Consider the following 22,784-nt stretch of genomic DNA (forward strand, 5'->3'; position numbering starts at 1 on the left):
ACTTAATATTGTAACTGATTTTTTTCCATACACTAAACTACTAGGTGTAACAATTGATGACAATTTTAAGTTTTGACCCGCATATTAACATAAAAAAGACCCAAAAACTTGTCATGTTGTAAAGGGATAAAAAAACTTCACCAGTTCCACAAAAGTTAACTCTTGCTACCACTTATCTCTTACCATACCTTCTATATGCTTCCCCTAGTCTAATCTTCACTCTTCCCTTAAAGTAAAACTCAATCAATGCTATAATAAAATAGCTAAATTTGCTCCTGGTTAACCCCTCAAATCACACCACTACTCTTCATTCAAAACCCTAAATTGGCTCAAATTCCCCAACCTGCTTACTTTTAATCAGCTGTTATTAACACACAAACTACTCCACAATCCCTCTGTTTCTCAAACCACTACTTCCATACTTGAACATTATCTTCCACTTCATGACCTGTGTACCCCTGCAAGCAACTCCTATCTATTTATGCACCTCAAAAGGTTGAATGGTCTTAGTCTCTATTCATACTGTGTTACACAGACTGGAACAGTATTCCAGCATCTATCAGACTGATACCTCACTACTATACCTTCAAGTCTTGCCTAAAATAACATCTCTCAAACTTCTGGATCCACTCATGCTCTATACCCTCTTACTACTCATCCCTATCATGTCTGTCTTACAATATTTAATCTTGACCCACCTCTGCCCAGCCTTCTAGTTCCCATTGTCCTAGCCTTTTTTTTAGAAAACCTTCAACTATGTTAACTGACTTTTCCTTTCCCTCTGTCTTTCAAAGACTATCACTTGGCTTCGCTGCACTACTGGTTATATGGTAAAATGCATTTTCAAACTATATTAATAAGAATGTGATTGTCTCAGCATTTCAAGAATTTGCTTATATTTTTTAAAAATGTTGTGCAGCTCTTCTCCATAGGCCTGCACCGAAGACGAGTAAACCTTTACCCAGTTTTTCTTTCCTGGTTCTTCTTCTTCTTTCGGCTGCTCCCGTCAGGGGTCGCCACAGCAGATCAACTGTTTCCATTTCTTTCTGTCCTCTGCACCTTGCTCTGTCACATCAACCATCTGCATGTCCTCTCTCACCACATCCATAAACCTTATCTTAGGCCTTCCTCTTTTCCTGTTACCTGGCAGCTTCATCCTTAGCATCTTGTTCCCAATATACTCTGCATCCCTCCTCAGCACATGTCCAAACCAACGTAACCTTGCCTCTCTGGCTTTGTCTCCAAACCTTCCAACCTGGGCTGACCCTCTAATATACTTATTCCTAATCCTGTCCATCCTCGTCACACCCAGTGCAAATATTAACATCTTCAACTCTGCCACGTCAAGCTCTGACTCCTGCCTTTTTGTCAATGCCACTGTCTCCAACCCATGTAACATAGCTGGTCTCACTACCCTCTTGTAGATCTTCCTTTTCACTCTTACTGGTACTCGTCTGTCACAAATCACTCCTGACACTTCTCCACCCACTCCATCCTGCCTGTACTCTCTTCACCTCTCTTCCACACTCACCATTACTCTGAACTGTTGATCCCAAGTATTTAAACTCATCCACCTTCGCCACCTCTACTCCCTGCATCCTCACCATTCCTCTATCCTCCCTCTCATTCACACACATATATTCTTTCTTAGTCCTGCTGACCTTCATTCCTCTTCTCTCTAGAGCATATCTCCACCTCTCCAGGGTCCCCTCCACCTGTTCCCTACTCTCACTACAGATCACAATGTCGTCTGCAAACATCATAGTCCACGGGGACTCCTGTCTGATCTCGTCTGTCAACCTGCCATCACCATTACAAATAAGAAAGGGCTCAGATGTCAAATAAATACAAAAATAAAATGTATGCATTTTTTTATCTCAAAAGTACAGTTGTGTACCTACCATAAATGTAGATGTTCGAGTGTATTCACTGTTGCAGTCATTACTCCAAAGTCTAGGTCCGGCGTCGGTTGCTGTCGCCTCTTCCCTGACGTCAGTGCACCAGGGGTATAAAAGATGCAGCAGACGCCATTTTCTTCAGTTTTTCTTGCCCCAGATGTCAGGTGTCCCTAAAATGGTAGGCTGAAAATTACGCCAATAAGTATGCATGCACAAAAAGAAACATTTCCTTCATCTACAAGCAAATACACCACATAGATTGTATAGGATAGAGAAGTACAGAGAAGTCCCAGCAAAGAAAAAAGGGGGATGGTGGGTGGGTAACCTGGACTGCAACAGTGAATACACTCGAACATCTACATTTATGGTAGGTACACAACTGTACTATGTTCATCGTGTTTCACTGTTGCAGTCATTACTCTTGGGTTGAACCCCAAAGCTGAGGATGGGTGGCTGGGCTACATAGGATTAGGAGAGGCTATGAGGCCCTGCAGAACTGCAGTGGCAAAGCCTGCTCTGGATTTAGAGTAAAGAGGTAAGTGGTAGTGCTTTGTAAAAGTGTGCATTGAACTCCAAGTTGCAGCCTCTAAGATGTCTTTGGTTGGTACTCCCCTGAGGAAGGCTGCTGAAGTGGCTGCTGCTCTGGTAGAATGAGGTCTAATGCCCTTAGGCACTGATTTGCCATGTTGAGAATAGCAGAAACGGATGCAATGGCCTATCCATTTAGAAATAGTCTGTTTTGAGATAGCCATTCCTTGTGATCCTGCAGCATGACACTAACAGTTGTTCAGTCTTTCTGAAAGCTTTAGTTCTGTCCAAGTAGAAGCGTAGCTGCCTGTGTATGTCCAAAGAATGCAGAATTTTCTCACCCTTGTTCTGTGGGTTTGGATAAAAGGTAGGCAAGTGAATGGTTAGGTTGAGGGCCACACTGGACACCACCTTAGGCATAAAGGTTGGGTTTGTCCTCAGGGAAATCCTGTCTGGATGAAAAATTATAAAAGGTTCCACAGCCATGAGTTCTTATAACTCAGAGACTCGTCTTTTAGAGGTTATTACTAGGAGCAAACCTGTTTTCCAGGATAAGAATTTTACATCCGCCGTTGAGGTTGGCTCAAAAGGAGGCAGTGTGAGTTTTTCCAAGACATAATTGAGGTCCCATGCCGGAATTGGTGCTCTCCTTGGAGGCCTGATGTTTTTGGCCCCTCTGAGGTACTGCCTTATTAAGGGATAAGAAAAGATAGGTGGTTCCGTATTGTAATGGGCTGAAAAGGCAGAGGCATGAATCTTAATTGATGAAAAAGAAAGGCCTTTGTCCAGCATCTCAGTTAGGTATTGTAAAATCTGAGGGATATTTGGTACATACGTGTCAATGCTTTGTTCCTGGTTCCAAGCACAGAATAGCTTCCATTTTTCTGCATAAGATTTTCTGGTACTGGGCCTCCTGGCCTCCAAGATAACATCCATAACAGCTTTTGAAAGAGGAGTGTTCTGAATGGCTACATTATCCGCCATGCTGCCAGATTTAAGGTCCTGAGTTGGCTGTGCAGGATCCGATTGTTTTGTTGGGTCAGCAGGTGAGAAGTTTGAGGCAATATCCATGCTGGACCTTGAGACAAGCTCTTTAGGATAGGGTACCAGTGCTGGTGTGGCCAGCCTGGTGCAATCAGTATCATTTTTGGCTTCTCTTGTCCGACCTTTAGGAGTACTCTGGGAAGGAGAGGCAGTGGAGGAAAGGCATATACTGTTAGATTTCTCCAGCTGAAGGATAGGGCGTCCACTCTCCATGCTTGTTTGTGAAAAATCCTTGTGCAAAATCTCTGTAATTGGCAGCTGTGAGGGGAGGCAAATAGATCTATGTCTGGGCATCCCCATTTCCTTGTTATCATGCTGAAGACTTGTGGATCCAATTTACACTCGTGGGGATCCATAAGGTTTCTGCTTAGTTCATCTGCCAGAGTATTTGTTTTTCCTGGCAGGAATTGTGCTTGCAGGTGAACTTGATAAGTCAGTGCTGTGTCCCATAAGGTCATTGCTTGTCTGCAGAGGGGGTAGGAATGTGTACCTCCCTGCTTGTTTATGTACCACATGACCGTAGTGTTGTCTGTCTTTATCAGTAGCTGTCCTGGATGAAGTAGATCCTTGAAAGCTGTCAGGCATTCTGAACAGCTAGCATCTCTTTTTGATTGATGTGAAGATGCATCTGTCCTGTAGGCCATGTGCCCTGAATACATTTTCCTGCCACATGGGCCCCCCAGGCATAATCTGATGCATCCGTTGTCAGTGTCTGTCTGGCTGTGGGTAAACTGAATGGCAGACCCTTGTTGTGGTGACAGGCCTCTGCCCACCATCGAAACTCCTGTTGCAGGCAGGGAATGAGGGTAATTACTGTCTCCAGGCTGTGGCAATGCTGAGTCCAAACACTTTTTAGATACCATTGTAGTTTCCTGGCATATGGAATTAGTAGAATGCAGGATGCCATGAAACCCAAAACCTGCAGGATTTTCCTTGCAGATAACTGGGTGTTTGTTGCCAATTTTTTGAAGTAAGAAGTCAGTTGTTTTTGTTTGTCTGGCGTGAGATAAGCCATCTGGGCAGTTGTATTTAAGCTTGCACCCAGGAATATTATCTCTTGAGAGGGCACTAGTTTGGATTTCTTTTCGTTTGCTGTGTACCCTAGGCAAATTAGTAATCTTTTTACAAACGCCAGATGCTTTAGAATAATGTCTTTGTTCTCTGCTTGAATAAGGCAGTCCAAGTAGGGATATATTTGAATTCCTCTTTGTCTGCAAAATGCAATTACTGGTGCCAGGCATTTTGTGAAGACCCTGGGCGCAGTAGATAAGCCAAAGGGCAGTGCAGAGAATTGGTAGTGCATTGAGCCGGCTATGAATCTGAGGTATCTTCTACAAGATTGTCTGATTGGGACATGCAGGTATGCCTCTTTTAGGTCCAAAGTTACGAGCCAAGCCTTCTTGCCCAGCATGGGCAGTAGCTGCTGAAGAGTCAACATCTTGAATTTTGGAACCTCCAGAAACGTGTTTAGTATAGACAGGTCCAGTATTGGTCTCCAGGTTTTGTCCTTTCTGGGTACTAAGAAAAGTCTGGAGTAAAATCCTTGCCCTTGCTCTTGTTGTGGTACTTGCTGAATGGCCCTCATGTCCATGAGGGCTGTAATTTGCTTTTGTGCCTCTGCCCATTGATTGTGTGGCAGGTCTGGCATACCTTTTGACCTTGGTAGGGTGTGAAAATGGAACCTGTAGCCTTGGGACACTATGTTCAAGACCCATTTGTCTTGGGTAACCATGGTTAGATCTTACACAACTGTACTATGCCACTCCTTGTCACTGTTGTAGCATTCAGTAAGATGGCGACACCTTGTGTGGCAATGGCCTCTCCAGCTCCCATTGTGCACTTTTTTGTTTTGTTGTGCATCTCCGTGGATTGTTGATTGGGTGGTCCATTTAGCCTGTCGAGTGTGCGGCTGATTGCAGCAGTGATGTCTGTGGTGTTTTCGATGGAATTTTTGCTTGTTTTATGGCAATGCTGGAAATGGACGTTTGGTGCTGCAGTGGCGAGCTGAGCTGGATGCAGAGAAGCAGAAAACCAGGTGATTTGTTGGGTCTATGGTAACTGTGGTAACTGGACTGGATTTTGGAATGCAACGGATGGTGTCGGAAATGGAACTGTGTAAACTTTCTTCCCTAGTCTCTCTACAGACTTTGCTCTCCGTGTCAGAAGGGAGCATCTTGGAGGCCTTGTCAGCAGATACTGAAATGGTTGCAGAATCTGCAGAGGGACATTTAAACAGAAATTTGGAATCCTCCATTACTTTATAAAACCTGTCTGGCCCATTGGGGGCAGGAGATTGAGAATCGGGGCACTTAGTGGCTGCAGAGAAAGCACCCAGAAAGGCTGGCAGAACAGGAGGAATGACAGACAGGGAAGGAGAGCTCATCTGCAGCAGGTCATATCTTTTTTGGATGTCTGACACCTGAGAACAATCCTATTTGAAAAATCCCTCATTTTTACAATGGTGTCCCCAAAAGAGATATGCTCTCCAGGGGAATCTGTTCCATTTGATTCTTCTTCTGGGGAAGCATATCCCAAAGGAGAAGAAATTTGGCCTGAATAAGCCAAATATTCATCCCCAGAAGAATTCTCTTCATCTGAAGAAAGCACCTCAGAAATCCCCTTTTGTGGTGTAGAGGGAGGAAAGGAAGGAGAAGGTAGTGAGAGAGCTGAAGATTGTCTTAGGGCCATAAAGGCATTGAATAGCCCTTGGGAAAAGGCCTGCTTATCCACTGCTTGTTCCTGGGGGGGCAGAAGAAGCATGTTTAGTTTCAAGTTTTTTCTTCTGAGGAACATCCATGTGGTGGAAAGTGGATGGGCCTGATGTCAGCCTACACTTAACAACACTTGTAGGGACATCCTCTTGAAAAATGATCTGTGGAATGCCATGCGGGCCTTCGGTCACAATGAGCAGAGGTCCTCCCCCTCATGTCCTGAATGGACACCTGTGTATCCCCTGAGGATGTGCTGGCAGGGTCCTTCACGGCCTCCATACCAGTACCCATCGAAGGAGTGAATACTGACTCGGGAATGGTCTATGAGCCAACATCGGCCTCAAAAGAGATGTCCAGATGTAGAGAAGCAGTCGGTAAGTCAGGCCTAGATTTCTTGGCCTTCTTAGTTAGCAGCTAAACGGAAGGGCTCGACGCACCTTCCACATTGCATGTGAGACATTTAAGGCACTGGTTTTCTAAATATAAACTCAGAGAAGCTAACTGGCTATGCAGAGTCTTGGGGACAAAGGCCTTGCAAATAGAACAAGTAGTATGGTCATGTGGTCAGGGCCTAGGCAAAATAGACAAAGGTCATGAGAGTCTTTATGTGGAATTTGCCTTCACACTGACACTCGCCCTTCATAGCTGACATGTAACCTCAAAAAAACACAGTAGCAAAAAGTTATAATGAAAAAAACCCAAAGGAGCATGTATCTGATCTGGATTCACAAACGATAACCAGGTATGCGCCAACGTCATTTTATGACTGATGTAGGCTCTGTGCTGTGTGCGACATCGCACGTACCCTACAGTAGCATTAGACATTTGTATACTAGCCGGACACATGAGTCAGCTGGCGGCGGACTCCCTCATGTTATGAATACTGCAACATATGAATAGAAGGACATCAAAAGATTCTACAACCAACCTTAGTCTGTAGCTAAATTACTTTGAAAGGTCCTGCAGAAAGTTCAAGTTCAATTTTGCTAACATGTTTAACTCTACGAACAATTACAATAGCAGCGTCAATGGGACAACTCGACTTTGCTGCTGCAGCCAAACTTCCCCTAGTAGTATAAATACCACCTTGGCTCTCACCTGAAAAGAGGCCGCTAGCCTAGTGGGTCAGCAAAGGATAATTAAATAAATATACAAAACACAGAAAAACAGTCAATATGTGTAAAAAATGTAAAAATAAAGTTAAAACCATAAATAAATATGTGAGATTCAACAATGCAAAAGCAGCAAGCTAAAACAAAACAGCACAGTAACAAGTATATGTAAGCACAAAAGATGCATCTTCTGAGAGTTCTCAAAATCTCCGGTTATGGGAAAGAGAGAACACTCCTGCCCACCTATTGGCATAGTCCAGAGGCATGGAATTTGAAAGGCAAAAGCATAAATACCAGAGGATTCAAACTGAGCTTGCAGAAGAGTCAGCAGCCCACAGGTGGTTGACTGCAGTCAGCAAATGATCTGATACCAGCCCAGGTCCAGAAAGGGGGGGGGGGGGTCCAAGTTGTATGGGGCATGATGCACTATGACCAGAACTTTCAACATAATCTGCTGTGAAACAGGCAGCCAGAGTAGCTCTCAGAGAATCAGTGTGACAAACTGATCTCTTGATACTTCCTTAACTAACAAGGCTACAGAATTTTAGACTAGGAGCAAAGAGTTGACTTCACAGTAAGACAGCCCTAGGTATAACGTATGACAGTATTCAGTTTGCGAGGATACCAAGGTTTACACCACATCAGAAAGGTCTGCAGATGGAATATACTGCTGAATTAGGATAATGCTTCTGAGGTGAACAGTACGATGGTATGACAACCACTACTATTCATAAGCTATTTAGCCAACAGTAAAGAATCATGCAGTAGCTACTAACCTGCCGTTTAGCCAGTAAGGAAGAGTCCTGCAGCATGTCCATGATGATAGGAAACAGTTCGTCCATCCATTTCCTCATCTCAAGTCCACTGACCTAAAGTAATGATAGAAATGATAGAAATGAGAAGAGAAAGTAGAAACATCTGTAGTTCTCATATTCTTGAAACTCACTTCATGGAAACCATAAATAATGCATTAAACAACAGTAAACATGCTACCAATCCTTACAACAAGATGATGAAGTGTAACAAAAAGTTATTTCACGAATATACAGGAAACCAGGATGTGAAAAGGAATGCAGTGAACACTATAAACATTCACTGCACCCACTGTTACTCTGAGTTGGCTCCTGCTAAAGGTCATAAATACTCATTTAACATAAGCATAAAAGGATGGACCACAAGGTCTATCATGAGTGCCTGCTTTCTCACACTGAACAAAAACCTCATTCCATTAGGCTTTGCTACATAACTTTTCCCAAAACATTCTTGATGCTTCAAAGTGGACCCTTTTCACGACCTCTTCCTAAAATTAATGCCAAGCAACCATTAAACTTTCTGTGAATAAATATTTCTACATGCTTTTTCTTACTGCTTTATGTTGTGCTCCTTAAGCCATCAAATACAAGTTTGTCCTAAAACTGCTTCTGCACATCTCCATTTCAAAGGCAATTCATAAAGCTTTTATTATATTTAGTACTTACAAATAAATATATATCCTGGAGAAAAAGAAATATATTGACTTGAAATGAAATATTGTTAAACACAATAACTCAATATTTCAGTCAGCAAGTCAGTTATCCAAACATTCACAAAGCAGGAAGAAACATCTCTTGCCAAGAATCTTTGGCATTTTCCTCTTGGGTCAACCTCATACAGCATCTTCTCCTAAAAATGTAAAGGAGGGATCCGAAAACGATCATCCAGATGCCCAATCTATCAAAAACGTTTTACAGATACACAAGAAAGCCAAAAAAGAATGAAAAAGGAGGAATAATGAAGATAAAAGTGGGTGGGACTGAGTAAAAAAGAAAGTGAAGACCAGAACTGTCAAATATTTACTTCTGCTTAGCTATTAATGAAAAAAGAACATGGGCAGTTACTAAAACCAGTACCTGACATGGTCTAGGATAAAGGTCCTGATCCTAGCTCTTACAATAAAGAATATCCTGAAAGAAATTAAACAATTAAGAGTGCAAACGGCAGTAAGGCCTAACATGATTTGCCCTTGCAAGTTTCCCAACAGATGGAAATCAGCGAATGCAATTTCACATCAAAAGACAGAAAGCAAGGCATCATCAGCTGCAAACTCGTTTATTAAATGAGCTCTGCTGTAGGTATCATTACAGTATCTAGCAAAGCAGTTCTTGAATAGCTCTCAGCTGTTCAGAGAACCACCCAGCAGAGATTTTACCTCTTGCCTATCAACATCACACCCTATAGACCCCCCTCTTTTACAGACCTCCTACTGTACAACCCATAGGTTATTCACCCTAAAATAGCTCTCTGCCTGATACTCCCATCTTTTTCTCCTTACCTGCTGAGATACATGGTTCAAACCTTGGATTATGGACAGTCAGTTTCCCCTCTATTTCGCCTGCCAGTCCAGTAGACATGAGTTTTTTGAAGCAGTGTAGCAGCTGCCTCATGTACACTGACAACCCCTTACTCCTAAATCACTCAAGTACAATTTGCAAGAGATGCTCCTGCACTAAGAATCTGGAATTACTGCTCTCTCGTGCCCAGAACAGCAACACTAAACAGGTTGTCAGTTCACACACCATGACTCATATTCCTAATATGCCCTTAATACATAAACCTTCATATGCAGAAGTACTCCCCAGAAACCTACTTAAGCACCAGAGACCTCCAAAACACAAACATGCTACACCTAACACAACACCCAAAGCACCCAATACAAATAAAAGCACTAACACCTGTCTCTCACCAAATAAGCCCTTAAGGCAATGCATAACTATTCCAAATGTTTTAATTATAGGTGAGACATACAGATGCCCCCACTCACCAGGTTGAACAAGGAGAGGGTTATGGTCAGCTGCCTGTCTGGTGCAAGGATTCACCAGATCACACATGCACTCAGGTCTCTCAACAACAAGTACCATTATAACTCCGTCACAGTTCATGTTGGTTTGAATGACATGAGACATACCTCTCTAGAATATATGAAGAGACATTATTGAGACTGAGTACTCTGAATGTGTGTCTCAGGCAGTCTCTAGCTTTGAGCAGCATTTTACCCTCGCCTATGGTGATACCACAACACAAACAGAAAATAATTGATTTCAAAAATTAGCTTAATTTCTGGTCATTCTAAAGAGATCCAGGTCCCAGCAGCCTGCTGCTTTGACACAGATGGTCTTCTCGTGGCACATCTAGGCTTTTGGTTGCTGGCTAAAGCACTTGTCTCCCACATAATGCGTTTTTTAGGCAAGGTCACAACAACAAAATTCTCAATGTGAAAATGTCAAAACACAAAGAAACTAAGGGTTATGCTGCTAAATGCTAGGAGTTTAAATCAGAAAAGTACAGTTGTGTACACTTACCATAAATGTAGATGTTCAAGTGCATTCACTGTTGCAGTCATCACATTTGGGTTATCTGCTTGCAGTAGACCTCAGTCGGCCTGAATATCAAAGTCTTGGGTCCTGTGTCGGATGCTGTCTCATCTTCTATGATGTCAGGTCGTCAGGGGTATAAAGCATGCAGCCGACGCCATTACATCAGTTTTTCTTGCCCCAGAAGTCAGGTGCCCCCATAATGGGAAGCAATTATATACAAGATTACACCTCCAACAAAAAAGCAAATACACCAAAAAGCTTTAAGCATAGCAAACAAGAACAGAGGTATAGTCAACAGAAGTCAAGGGGCTGGAGGGAGGGTAACCAGGACTGCAACAGTGAATAAACTTGAACATCTACATTTATGGTAAGTGTACAAAACTGTACTATGTTCTTAGTGTTTCACTGTTGCAGTCAACACATTTGGGTAGATTCCCAAAGCTAAGGATGGGAGGAGGTAATTAGATAGCATTAGGACCAGCTAAAAGACCCTGCAAGACTACAGTGGCAAAGCCAAGTCTGGATTTAGAAAAAATTGGCAAGTGGTATTGCTTGGTGAAGGCATGTACAGAACTCCAGGTAGCAGGTTCTAGAATGTCCCTAGTAGGGACACCTCTGAGAAAGGCTGTAGAGGTAGCTGCAGCGTTGGTTGAACGTGGTCTTATCCCTTGTGGTGTAGGTTTTCCATGGCGTTTATAGTAGAAATGAATGCAGTGGCGTATCCACTTAGAAATGGTTTGCTTTGAAATGGCCTTCCCTCTGCCCCTGCAGCAAATGCAACCAGCAGCTGCTCAATTTTCCTGAGAGGTTTAGTCCTGTCCAAATAAAATCTAAGTTGTCTGTGCACGTTCAAGGAGTGCAGTATTCGTTCCCCTTTGTTCTGTGGATTAGAAAAGAAGGTTGGCAAATGAATGGACTGATTAAGGGCCACACTGGATACCACCTTGGGCATGAACGAGGGATTGGTCCTGAGGGACACCCTGTCCGCATGAAAGATGATAAAAGGCTCCACTGCCATGAGAGCCTGTAATTCAGACACCCTTCTTGACCGAAGTCTTCAACTAAGCTAAGTACCCCGTTGGGGAACCTTTTTCTTGCTCTAAACTGATGTCAGTAAAAGTTAACAATTGTATTTCTTGTGGAAAGCAAATACCTCATAAAGATTTTCATTCGTACTGCATACCTTGCTTAGCTGTTTTCCAAGAAAGGAATTTCAACTCTGCATTTGCAGCTGGCTCAAAATGAGGTAAAGTGAGCTTTTCCAGTACAAAGTTAAGGTCCCAGGCTGGAGTAGGGGCTTTCCTAGGTGGCCTTAAGTTTTTGGCCCCTCTGAGGAACTGCTTCAGCAGTGGATGAAAGAAGAAGGGTGATTCTGTAATGAGCTGAAATGGCTGAGGCATGAATTCCGATGGAGGAAAATGTAAGGCCCTTGTGAAGCATCTCAGTTAAGTATTGAAGAATCTGAGATAAACTGGACGCTGCTGTGCCCATCCCCTGAGTTTGGCTCCAGGAAGCGTTTTAGATACCATTGCAGTTTCCTCATATGCAGTCTTGCATATGGAATTAGTAAAATGCAGGAGGCCATGAACCTCAGGGCTTGCGGTATTTTCCTTGCAGATAGCAGAGTCTTTGTGGCCAGTAGGCTGTCAAATGAACTTGTTTCTCTGGCATAAGGTAGGCCATCTGGGAAGTTGAATTCAGGCTTGCTCCCAGGAATACAATTTGTTGACAGGGTACAACATGTGATTTATTTTCGTTTATGGTGTACTCCAGAGAAGTTAACAATTTCCTTACAAATGCCAGATGATTTAATAGTATGTTCTGGCTTTCCGCCTGAATTAGACAATTGTCCAGGTAAGGGTATATCTGAATATTTCTTTGCCTGCAAAATGCAATGACTGGAGCTAGGCACTTTGTGAATACCCTGGGCACAGTAGATAAGCCAAAGGGCAGTGCAGAGAACTGATAGTGCATGTAGCCTGCTTTCAAGCGTAGGTATCTTCTGCAAGATTCCCTTATTGGGATGTACAGGCAGGCTTTCCTTTAAATCCAGTGTTGCCAGCCAGGCATCTTTGCCTAGCATAGGAAGCAGCTGATGAAGAGTTAGCATCTTGAATTTTGGGATCACCAAAAATGTGTTTTGGATAGACGGGTCCAGGATAGGACACCAGGAATGGTCTTTTCTGGGTACCAGAAAAATTCTTGAATAGAATCCTTGACCCCATTCTTCTTCTGGGACAGGTTGAATAGCCCTGATGCTTAAAAGAGAGAGAACTTGTTTTTGAGCCTCTGCCCACTGATTTGGGGGTAGATCTGGCCAACCGTTTGGGGTTGGTAAAGAATGGAAGTGGAATCTGTATCCTTGGAAAACTATATTTAAAACCATTTGTCCTGGGTAATGAGTTCCCAATTTTTTTCCTGCAGGGCAATCTTTCCCCCCTAAAGAAACAGTCAGTTGTGCAGGGCTTGGAAGGTTTAAAGTTAAGTCATTGAGACAGTTTACCATAGGGGGAGTCTTACTACTCACTGCTTTGGAAGTGGGAGCCCCCCACTGCTTAGTCCTGTGAGTACCTTGGGACTGAAGCCCGGGTATTCTGCTGGTTCTGCGTTTGGACTGAGAAGGCCTGGAAGAGGCAGGAAAGGACCAATTCTTAGAGGGCTAATGCCTACTAAATCTGGGAGGCTGTACTTGCAGGAAATTTTTAACAGTTTGCATAGATTTAGCTTTTTCCTCCATCTTTTTAAGTACTTCTTCTGCTTTGTTGCCAGACAGGCAGTCTTGGTTTAAGGGAGCATCCAGCAATTTAGCTTTAACATGATCTGGCAAAGATTGCTCCTTAAGCCAAGCATGCCTTCTAAGTACAGACCCAGTGACAGCAGCCCTGCAAGATGCCTCTAATGAATCAAAACCACATTGCAAAGTATGTTTTCCAACTTGTTCAGCAGAATGCATTAAATCCTGTAAATCTTTATTTTCAACATAGTCAGGAATCAACATAATTTTCTGTTAAAGCAGTCCAATAATATGCTGTTGATACCTTAACATATGAAACTGGCAGTTTAAGGCCTTAATGGCCAAGGTTGCAGAAGTGTATACCTTCTTACCTCATCTATCCAGCGCCCTGGAATCTCTATCAGAGGTGGTAGGGTTTTTGGCAAAAGTAGCCTTAATGCCCTTGGGTCCCTGTGAAATAGTCTCAGGATCCGCAATAGGATTTTTAAAGAGGAACTTGTGAGAGCCAGGAACCCTGTAATACCTATCAGGTTTTCTGGGAGCAGGAGGTAAAGAGTCAGAGGCCAGGCTAGATTCCGAGAAGGCATCATCTACAATGTCCAGTACAGGAGGGATGGCCAAAGGCCTGTGTTGGGGCAGGAGTAAGAAATCCCTAAGCCTCTTTTTGGAGTCAGAGTAATCCTGGCTCTCCCAGCAAAAATGCTCCCCAAGAGTATGCAAGGTTTCACCAAAAGAGAAATCCTCTGGAGGGGAGGCAGAGGGAATGGAGTCCTCTGCATCAGAATCCTCATATATAGATAAGGGTAAATCCTGCTCATCAGAGGAAACAAAAATTTCACAGTCCTGATCAGAAGACTCAGAAGGAAAATCAGTCCTAGGTCTCTTAGAGGGGGAAGGGTGGCTTCCCCTGATTAGAGGAATAAGGTCTTCATCCATTCTTATCATTTGTTTTTTAGGCATAGGGGCTGGACCATGCGATCTGGGAGTCGGTTTTCTAGGCATGGATCGAGTTTTAGGCCTTGAAGAAGAAGATGGCGTGACTTTAATATGCAAGTCAGTAGGCCTGAATACACCCTCAGAAGCCAGTGCCTGCACAGCGGTTCTGGACCCATCCAAAGTAGAGACATCCGCAGGTTCCACAGTCGAAGAAGAATCTCGCGGCATATTGGACTCCGAATGGGTCTCAGTAGAGGCCTGCGAATCTGAAGTAGCGGGTATCAGGGGCTGTGAAAGCACATGAGTACCGGTGAACTGGCGACTAGCTTAGGAGAAGCGTCGTCGGCAGCTTTGGACCTATGCGGTGTGTCTCTGTCTTTATCTTTGCATTTTTTCAGAATGTCGGTAGTCGGGTGGCATACCGAAGCCATTTCTGGATAATTGAACAGAGTATCAAAATATTTAGAAGCGTAAATAAACTGACGACGAATAGTTCGAGGTTTGAATAAGGCACAAAACCGACAGCGAGGTACGTCGTGGTCTGGGCCTAAGCAAGGTATGCAGTACGAATGAAAATCTTTATGAGGTATTTGCTTTCCACAAGAAATACAATTGTTAACTTTTACTGACATCAGTTTAGAGCAAGAAAAAGGTTCCCCAACGGGGTACTTAGCTTAGTTGAAGACTTCGGTTCTGAAACTCGAAAACGAATATTTCAGGAGTCCAAGTCCAGATTACTGTGGGTAAGACCCCCCCACTAAGGTCAGCATCAGTTACAGGTCCCCCTCCATGAACCAAGTTACACACACAGCTTATTTAAACCTACTTTGGACAATTAAGGTACAACCTAACACCTTAGTCATGGGTGACTTCAATTAACCTTTCATTAGCTGGGAAACATATACGAGTCCAAACTCACACAAAAGTTCCTGGACTTTGTTAACTCAAATGCCCTGGAACAAATAGTGCCCCACCTCACAAGGGGCTCCAATATTCTAGACCTGGTCCTCACCAATATGAGTGACCAATGCAACGCCTCAAGTGTAGGGCTCTCACTGATTAAATACGACCAAAAATCAGTTATTTTTGAACTAGCAATAGCACCAGAACTCCCCAAAGGAGAAGCCTGGCTAAAAACTTCACCAAAGCTAACTATACCCTTCTAAGGGAAGGTATAATTGACTTGCAAGTTCCAGTTTCCCCAGAAAGCATTAACAGTTATACTAAGGTATACACTGATGCCCTGTATAAACATCTACACAAATGCATAAACACAGCTATGCCTGATAGGATTAAAGTAAGATCCTCAAGAAAAAAAAAAAAAAACATCCTGGTGGATGTCTAGTATTAATCACTTATACAAATAAGTGAAAGAAGCTGCTGTCTAAAAATACAAAAGTGAGATCCCAAAACTGGAAGTGCACCCGACTCGGCCTAAACAAGCAAATAAGACAACTCATAACATTTTCAAAGAGCAACTATGAAAAAAAATTTAGCAGCCATAGCAAAGGATAACCATAAGGCTTTCTTCAGCTAAGTCCACAACCTAGATACGTGCTGAATTAATTGTAGCTGGCATCACACACACTGAGCCTGCGGAAATTGCAAAATTGCTAGCAGACAGGTTTTGTGAAAGTTTCGCTCTCCCTCATCCCCCCAAACATACCACAATCCATGTCTTCATCATCTCCTCCTCCCGGCATCTCCAAAGAACAAGTCATCAATGCTCTCTCCAAGACTAAAAACGCAGCCTCCATGGGACCAGATGGCATTCCAGGCTGTGTTCTTAATGTTCTAAAACAAGAGCTAGCTACTTCATTAGGCACTCTATTCAAATACAGCCCGAGTACTGGCTTTGTCTCCACTGAATGGAAAACAGTGACTGTTACCCCCCTCCACAAGGGTGGCTTGGCAACAGACCTGGGTAAACGAATCATCATGGACCTCATAAATAAGGATATAGGTGACCTCCAAACCCTGGATCCATCCCAGTTCAGTTTTGTCAAGGGCAGGCCATGCCTGCTAAACCTGGCGGACTTCTTTGAGAACATGACCAGAGCCATAGATGAGGGCAAAGCTGTGCACACAGCCCATCTTGACTTGGCCAAGGTCTTTGACACTATCTCACATTCGGTCATCATTGAAAAACTAACCCAGTTGCATTTCAACCCCTGTGTTGTCAGGTGGGTTGCAAACTAGCTAACAGATCGACAACACTCAGTCAAAGTGGGAGACTTTACCTCTACCAGCAGACCTGTCACCAGTGGGCTCCCACAAGGGTCAGTGCTGGGCCTCCTCTTATTTGGAATATACTTCTCAGAAGTCCAGGTCAAAACAGAAGGTGCTGTGGCTAAGAAAGTTTGCGGATGACTGCAAATTAGGTGGTCAATGAATCCCCTAGTGATGTCAGTGAATTTCAAAAGGGGCTTACACAGACCAATGATTGGTGCCAAAGCCGTGGTCGTAAACTAAATGCTAAAAAATGCACCATCTTTCCCTATGGTAAAAACAATGTTCCTGCTTATTATAAAATAAACAATAATACCCTAAGTAACAATCCAGTAGTGAGAGACCTAGGAACACAAGTTGACTGTGACCTCAACTTTGACCACCAGATGTCTACTGTGGCGAGGAAGGCATTCTACATCACTCACCTGATTAGCAAAGAGCAAAACAGGTTATAACCCCCCTGTACTTGTCACTCATCAGGCCTATTATTGAATATAATGCTCCCTGTGGTATGTACCGTACCAGGCACCTAGCAGCAACTTGAGAGACCTCAGAGATTTCTAACTAAGAAAATTCATGGTCTCCAGCATATGTCTTACACAGAAAGACTGAAGTTGCTGTCACTGTATTCAGTAGTATATAGACTACTTACAGGTGACTTATGTCTGGTTTACAGAACTAACTCTGACCCAAATCTAATGGAAATACTGCACATTAGTAAGTCAAATGGGACTAGAGTCACCTGTTACAGGGACCTCCATCTGGCCTGTGACATAAACAGGGCCTGTGGGAGAGACAGATACATCTCTGAGTTTGCCTTTACTCTGGAATAGGCTTCCAATCCATATCAAGCACAGCACCTCCATGACCATGTTTAAGTGCAACCTGGACGACTGGATGTGAAAACATAAATTTCTGCTGGGGAGTGCCCCAGCTTCTCTCCTAGACATAGGTAGTCCTTGCAAGAAAAACCTCAGACATAGACTATCTCTCTCATCTAGCATTATATTGGGATTTAATGGCTAAGCTTGTAAAGTTCCTCAGGTCAACAGCCTAGTAACATCCTATGAAAGAACCTTGGACTATCTAGAAGTTATGGCTCTTCTACTGGGTAATCAGTGCATTTAATCATAAAGGGGAAGATCTGACCACTTGGACTTTAACTATATTAGACACATCACTACATAAAATGTTACTGAATAAAATAAAGTAAATAGGATCATTCCTTTAGGTGGAAGGGCTGCAAAAAGATGATCAGACAACATGACACACAATTACACAAAATGGGAGTCCACTCAGATGAAATGACTGTGGCAGGTCAGCTCACACAACAGTCAGGACTACAACAGATTCTTTACAATGTCTTCATCAGTGACCTTGTGGAAGACAGTTGCCTTACTGTTGAAAACATAATTGTTCTGCAACTAGGCTTACTAAAGAAGGTGAAGAAAGGATATGAAAGGGCTTCACAAGACTGGTTGAAAAAGTGACTTCTTAAATTCAATGAAATTAATTCATATGGAGTGCAGGTCATACCAGGTGACAAAAGTAAACAAGCAGTATATGAAAATGTAGGGACAACTGGTGGAATACAGGGGTGAGTATGGGAGCTGGCTCCGTAAACTTCATCAGCACAATACAAGACGGGGCATAAAATAAGTTAAGTGAAGGGGAACAAAAATGATGCATGGGGTGCCTCAGAAGCCACATAAAGGACAGAAAAAAAGAGAGTTCAATATCTACAGATTAGCCTGATGAGTCTGATATGTAAGGCTATGGAGTGCATCATTATGGACCTAATTGATAAGGATATAGGGAATCTCCAAACTCTAGATCCCACGCAATTTAGTTTTGTGAAAGGTAGATCATGCCTTTTTTGAGTCAGTCACCAGAGCTGTGGATGACGGCAAGGCTGTTCATAAAGTCTACCTCGATCTGGCCAAGGCCTTTGATACCATTCCCCACTCAGGAATTATTGATAAACTCACCAAACTAGGCATCAACCCCTATATCACTAGGTGGGTTGCAAATTGTCTCACAGATAGAACCAACAGTGTGAAAGTAGTGGACTCCAAGTCAGACTGCCAACCAATCATGAGTGGAGTCACACAGGGATCGGTCCTGGGTCCTCTCCTGTTTGGCATCTACTTCTCAGAAGCCCAGGCCAACAGAAAGGGACTCTGACTGACCAAGTTTGCAGACGACTGCAAGCTGGGAGCCATTATTAACTCCCCAAGTGATGTAGACATCCTACAGAAAGGCCTCACTGAGACCAATGACTGGTGTCGAAACCATGGCCTTAAGCTTAATGCCAAAAAATGCGCCGTCATCCCCTTTGGGAAAAACTCAGTTCCCACTAATTACCACATTGATGAGAGCCCACTGAACATTGAAGGCTTTAGAAGAGATTTGGGGACACAGGCTGACAGCAACCTCTCCTTCCACCACCACATTGCCACTGTGGTCAGAAAGTTCTTCTATGTGGCACATCTCATTACCAAGGGTTTTGCATCCAGGAAGAAAGAGGTCATCTCTCTACTATTCCCTCATTAGGCCAATCATAGAGTATAACTGCCCATTTGGCATGTACCTCACTAGACACATGCAACAGCTGGAAAGGCCACAAAAGTACCTCACGAAGAGGATACTAAGCCTTAAACACATGTCGCACATGGCAGACTCAAATAAACTACAGCTATTCTCCGTCTCATATAGTCTACTAAAAGGAAATCTCTGCTTGACTTACAAAGCCATGTCTGACCTACATCTGTTAGAAATGCTACATCTAAAGAAATCCCAATCCCTCCGCACCACACAGTCCAGACACCTCAACCTCATTATCACAATCAACAAAACATGCTGGAGGGACAGATTCATGACCCAGAGACTGCCCATGCTCTGGAATAGACTTACCATACATGTCAAGCAGAGCACCTCACTGGCCCTCTTCAAGAGAAATCTTGATGAGTGGATGGGAAATTGAAAGTTCACCCCAGGGATCACTCCAGTGGCTCTACTTGATAGAGGAACTGGGAACTAACTTCTATGGGCTAGGCTTGTAAAGGCTCCAGGGCCATTAGTCTAGTACACACCTATGAACAAATTTCAGAAAATTAGGCAGATGAGCAGGGGAGATGAAAAAAAAAATTTAAGTACTTCAAGGGATTCCAAGGGGGTATCATCTGTCAAAAACATAGATGCTAGACAAAGTACAACTGTGTGGGCATCTCCCCATAATGGCAGGTGTTTTGAGGAGGCCACTACTGTAATGTTCTTTCTTATCCATAGGATCCATCAAAGGTGAATCCAAAGATGTGAGATAAGCCCCCATAATAGCACAGCTACTCTCTTACCAAATGTTTGACTGATATACAGCTTATAAGGAAAATAAACGCATGACATTCAAAAGTTCTTTACAGAGGAAAAGTATTCAGAACTGTGCCAATCTTAGGGGATTGCAAAGCCCCCAACCACTGTTCTATAAAGTCCACAATGACTGCTGCCCAAGCAGCATAAAAAATACAAGGGAGGGAGAGGCTACAGTAGAATACTTGAGGCCCTTTGGAGTCTGGAACATAAAATGGCAACAAGTAAAACAGACGAGGATGGTTAAGACAGGGGTAGCTTGTACTGAAGGATGAGCTCCTATACTCAAACATCTAACGTCAGGGTGAACTGCTCACATTACTGAAACGTGTTCATCACAGGGATCACCATTGCCACAGTATTCCTTATCCACGGGAAAGTACTAGTGCAACAGAAATGAATTTCCTACGAGAGGGAGACTAAAGTATGCCTTGCACAATTACAGATGCAAAACATGCTCGACTTTTGGACTTACATCTAGCTTGCAGTGCCCAGAAAATGTATGGAAAGACAGAAGTAAGAGCCTTATAAATGCTATGAGCTGACACATTTCTGAAGAATGTAACAGTAGTTGCCACAGCCTTTGGACAATACAGCCTGAATGGTGCACACCACTGGTGGAATTTAAAAATATATATATACAATTAGTTAAGCATTTGAAAAGGAACTGCCTGGACACTGTTTTACCTATTTTGTCTATTTAATTAGTATCAGTGGAGCAAACATAGTACACTCTCCTTTGTTGTTGAAAGGCCAGATGGCTGGGGGTTTTATTCCCACACCAGATGACTGGATAACCGACACTGCAGATCAGCATTAGGTGGATGCTCTAATCCTGTGTGTCATTCTTTGAATGAGATGTTAAACAGAGGTCCCATCTGCATCCGTTAATGGTAGCTAGGTGGCTGTAGAAGATCCCACAGCACCTATGAAAAAGTGTAGGTGAAGTTCCCCCTGATGCCCTAGCCGAACTTACCCAAGTAGCAGACGTAACCATCTTGGGCCTTCCCTTATAAAAGGCCACTAGCCCAGTGAGACTGACCTGGTTAACAAAGAATGGTAGACAGACAGACAGACAAAAATCTATTCTACTTGACTAATGTCCTTGGTTATGCAAATGTAGTACCTGAGCTGCTTATAGACATCCAGAATATGCAAGACTGCTTCTCCTCCTTTTTTTCTCGCTTCACTGCAGGACCTCACCACATGTCTGCTCTTTACTGCTTCCCTAAGGACCTCACCTGATGGTGGCTCTACCTGCATCCGGCTGTCACATCTATTCCACTAGGGTAGGAAATGGGCATTCCCAGGCTATGCAAGAAATATACAAGTTCATTCATTCTTGGCTGAAACTTCGTTAATCCCTTTTCTTCAAGAGGCACATCACCTTGGCACCCGACAGCAATGTCAATTAATGTCCTATTAAATTGGTGTCCACATATTTTTAATTTTAACAAAAAAGCACATTTTTAAATTAGAAAAAAAGACATTCTTGTTTTCATCTTAGCTGAGAGTGAAATATTTTGGTAGTACAAGTAACATACTAACTAAATAATTATTCTTGACTGATCACAAACTAAACCTCAGGAGAACCCAGAAGTGAGAATGCATACTGATAATCAGCCTGATATTTTCCATTCTCCCCATCACAAAGACAGCCAATCCATGGCATAAGTACTGGCATCAGCTGTTAAGAACATAAGTGATGTCAGTGCATACAGATGATTATCCTCACTTTCAACAGGGCTGCTTTAGCAGAAGACCATGATGCCTGCTCCCTGGATGTTTTTTTTTCTTCTTACTAGGTACAGCACACAAATATGCAGAAAGCAAGATCACTGATTCTGTGAGTAAACAACATATATTGCCCATAGCAAAGTAAAATTAAAGTTCATTTTTTTAATGCAGTTAGAATCTAAGTGCAACACTTTAGACTGGATTGCCTAACACAGAACTTTTTCTAAAGAAGACAGGCAATAGTTATGTGTGTGTAAAAAGGGACAAATTCCTGATCGTATTTGAAAATCTACACAACAATGGGTAGTGCTTGAAGTCACTGACAGGACAATGTCTCTGGGAAGCACAAAGCCGTGATTTTTCCCATGGGGAAATGCACATTTTTTCAGCTGGACATACCAAGTCATATATTTCTTTGTTATAAATTAAAAACTATATATTATAAGAAATTGACCGAATGCACTGGCATGGCAGCTAGTTTAAAAAGCAAAACTGTTATTATTCCCAAAGGGGAAATATATTTTCCAGCTGATATAGTGTGACACAGATTTCCCGATTACATCATTATATTATAACATTAATTACACGGTTCCTTAATTCCCCCACTAAAAATGGCCTCTGCCAATTTGCTGTTCCCTAGGTAGCAAGCACAATCAATTTATCTATCAAAGTTGTAACTCTTCCCAATGGGTTAATACATATTTTTTCCTAACAGATATAGTATGCAATACATTTCCTTCTTATAAATAATATACTCTGCAGTACTGGAAACCTGGTAAAGGGACTGGGAAGGCAGCCAGCTTGTTAAGTATCAAAGCTTGTATTCTTCCCAGCATTTTTTTTCCAAACTGCTACAGTGCATCACAGACTTGCTGACTGTAAGTAATATACTAGACAATATTGGTAATTACGTGAAAGTGCTGGGATGGCTGTTAATCTGTCAAGTATTAAAGCTGCAATTTCTTCCCAGTGAGGATATACATTCTACTTTTTCCCTTGAATTATGCATTTCTATGAAAAATAAAACAGAGGGCAACTGTGTTGAATGACCTCAAGAATGGCTATAAAGAAACTTACATTAAAGTACCTGCTGTAACTCTTACCACAATATAGTTAATGAGTCACTATCAGCATCA

General features: G+C 42.7%; 1 protein-coding gene across 2 annotated transcripts in view; it reads right to left on the bottom strand.

Annotated features, from left to right (window-relative positions):
- MTOR (mechanistic target of rapamycin kinase) overlaps nt 1–22,784 on the bottom strand; it is a 4,577,509-nt gene that overhangs the window by 3,841,373 nt on the left and 713,352 nt on the right. For both annotated transcript variants that reach the window (XM_044063218.1, XM_044063219.1), the window contains exon 16: nt 8,070–8,162. In XM_044063218.1, the coding sequence (XP_043919153.1) occupies nt 8,070–8,162 (93 nt within the window). The remainder of the gene's footprint in view (nt 1–8,069; nt 8,163–22,784) is intronic.

This window comes from Protopterus annectens, chromosome 2.part1, assembly GCF_019279795.1.
Source record: "Protopterus annectens isolate FY-2018-M chromosome 2.part1, PAN1.0, whole genome shotgun sequence".
Classification (NCBI taxonomy): Eukaryota; Metazoa; Chordata; order Ceratodontiformes; family Protopteridae; genus Protopterus; species Protopterus annectens.